The 1,268-nt window shown below is 43.8% G+C and overlaps 1 protein-coding gene across 1 annotated transcript in view; it reads left to right on the top strand.

The window, feature by feature from the left end:
- Positions 1–597: 597 nt before the first annotated feature.
- Positions 598–1,268, top strand: part of EPB41L5 (erythrocyte membrane protein band 4.1 like 5) — a 58,714-nt gene continuing 58,043 nt past the window's right edge. The window contains exon 1 of the mRNA XM_009327184.1: positions 598–777. Within this exon, the coding sequence (XP_009325459.1) occupies positions 598–777 (180 nt within the window). The remainder of the gene's footprint in view (positions 778–1,268) is intronic.

The following is a 1,268-nucleotide window of genomic DNA, read 5'->3' as shown; positions in this document are numbered from 1 at the left end:
CCTGCGCCGGCAGGGAGCCTCGGCGGAGCCGTGGCCGAAGAGAGCCGGGAACCGCCGTGCCCAAAAGGCCCCCGCCTGCCTGTCTGTGCAAAGCTTTTCCTCGAGAGGCTCGGCACCAAAGTCCCCGGTCTGTAAGCGAAGTTCTGGGGCGGGAAGGGTCGTTTATAACTTTTTTTCGATGAGAGAGATGGGAGTATGTCAGCCAAGAAGATAGCTGGTGGTAGGTAGTTCTTAGTTGCTCTCCAGCTTTGAGAGAACATCACCGTCTCGTTGAAGAGTGCAGTAGCATTTGTATTAATGAAAGATTGCGATTGTGTGAAATCTACGCAATCGCTGTTTTTTCCCTAACGTACTTCCATGTTGTCCCAAAAATCACCCCAACTACCATCCAAGGTTTGAGCTGAGGTTTCTTCAAAGTAGCCAAAAACTGTGGGTATTTAAATCTAAAGAAGTGAAACATCTGTTTGAATCTCTTAACAGTTCTTTATGAAAGTCTGGCATTTTCTAAGAACTTTAAATGCAGGCTATTATTTCTCTTTTTTCTGTGAAAAACTAACATTAATATGTTCTTTTTCTGTCTTGGATTTCGTAGCAAAGATGCTGAGCTTTTTCCGTCGAACCCTTGGACGGCGGTCTATGCGTAAGCATGCGGAGAAAGAACGGCTAAGAGAGGCCCAAAGAGCTGCAACCCACATCCCTGCAGCTGGGGACGCAAAATCCATCATTACTTGCCGAGTAGCGCTGCTGGATGGAACAGATGTCAGCGTGGACTTACCGGTAAGAGTGATGCAAGTTTGTTTTTTCAATACTGTTGGCTTGTGTCAATCTGATTGTGCTTTTTGCTCTTCACAAGTTAGGTTAAGGCATATCTATTTGTCATAGCGACTGATCCTGTGACTTGACGTCCGCTAGGTTACTGGTCATAAAAAGGTACTGAAAGAATAATTAATTTTGTTATTCACTAAAACTAGAGAGTGTTTTGTTAGATGTTGTGCCTTATACCTTGTACATTGAATGCTTTCTAGCGTGTTTATCTAATTGTTTTGCTAAGGCTTAACTTAGAGAGGGTAACGTTTCGGATGAATTGGATTTGCTTTTCAGTGAGCTATGTGTGCATCTTGAGAAGGAAAGTAAATCTCTTGGTGTAACTCTGTTGAAGAGGAGGGATAAGCGGAAGTACTAGGAGTAATTCCTGTGTGGGTTTTGTTTGTTTTGATTTTGTGTCAGAGACGGATGCAGTTTTTAACGCTAACTTGAGAGGGGAGGGA

The sequence above is a fragment of the Pygoscelis adeliae genome, unplaced genomic scaffold, assembly GCF_000699105.1.
Source record: "Pygoscelis adeliae isolate BGI_AS28 unplaced genomic scaffold, ASM69910v1 Scaffold227, whole genome shotgun sequence".
Taxonomy (NCBI): Eukaryota; Metazoa; Chordata; class Aves; order Sphenisciformes; family Spheniscidae; genus Pygoscelis; species Pygoscelis adeliae.
The sequence above is the reverse complement of the archived record's forward strand: the minus strand, read 5'-3'. Positions and strand labels throughout refer to the sequence as shown.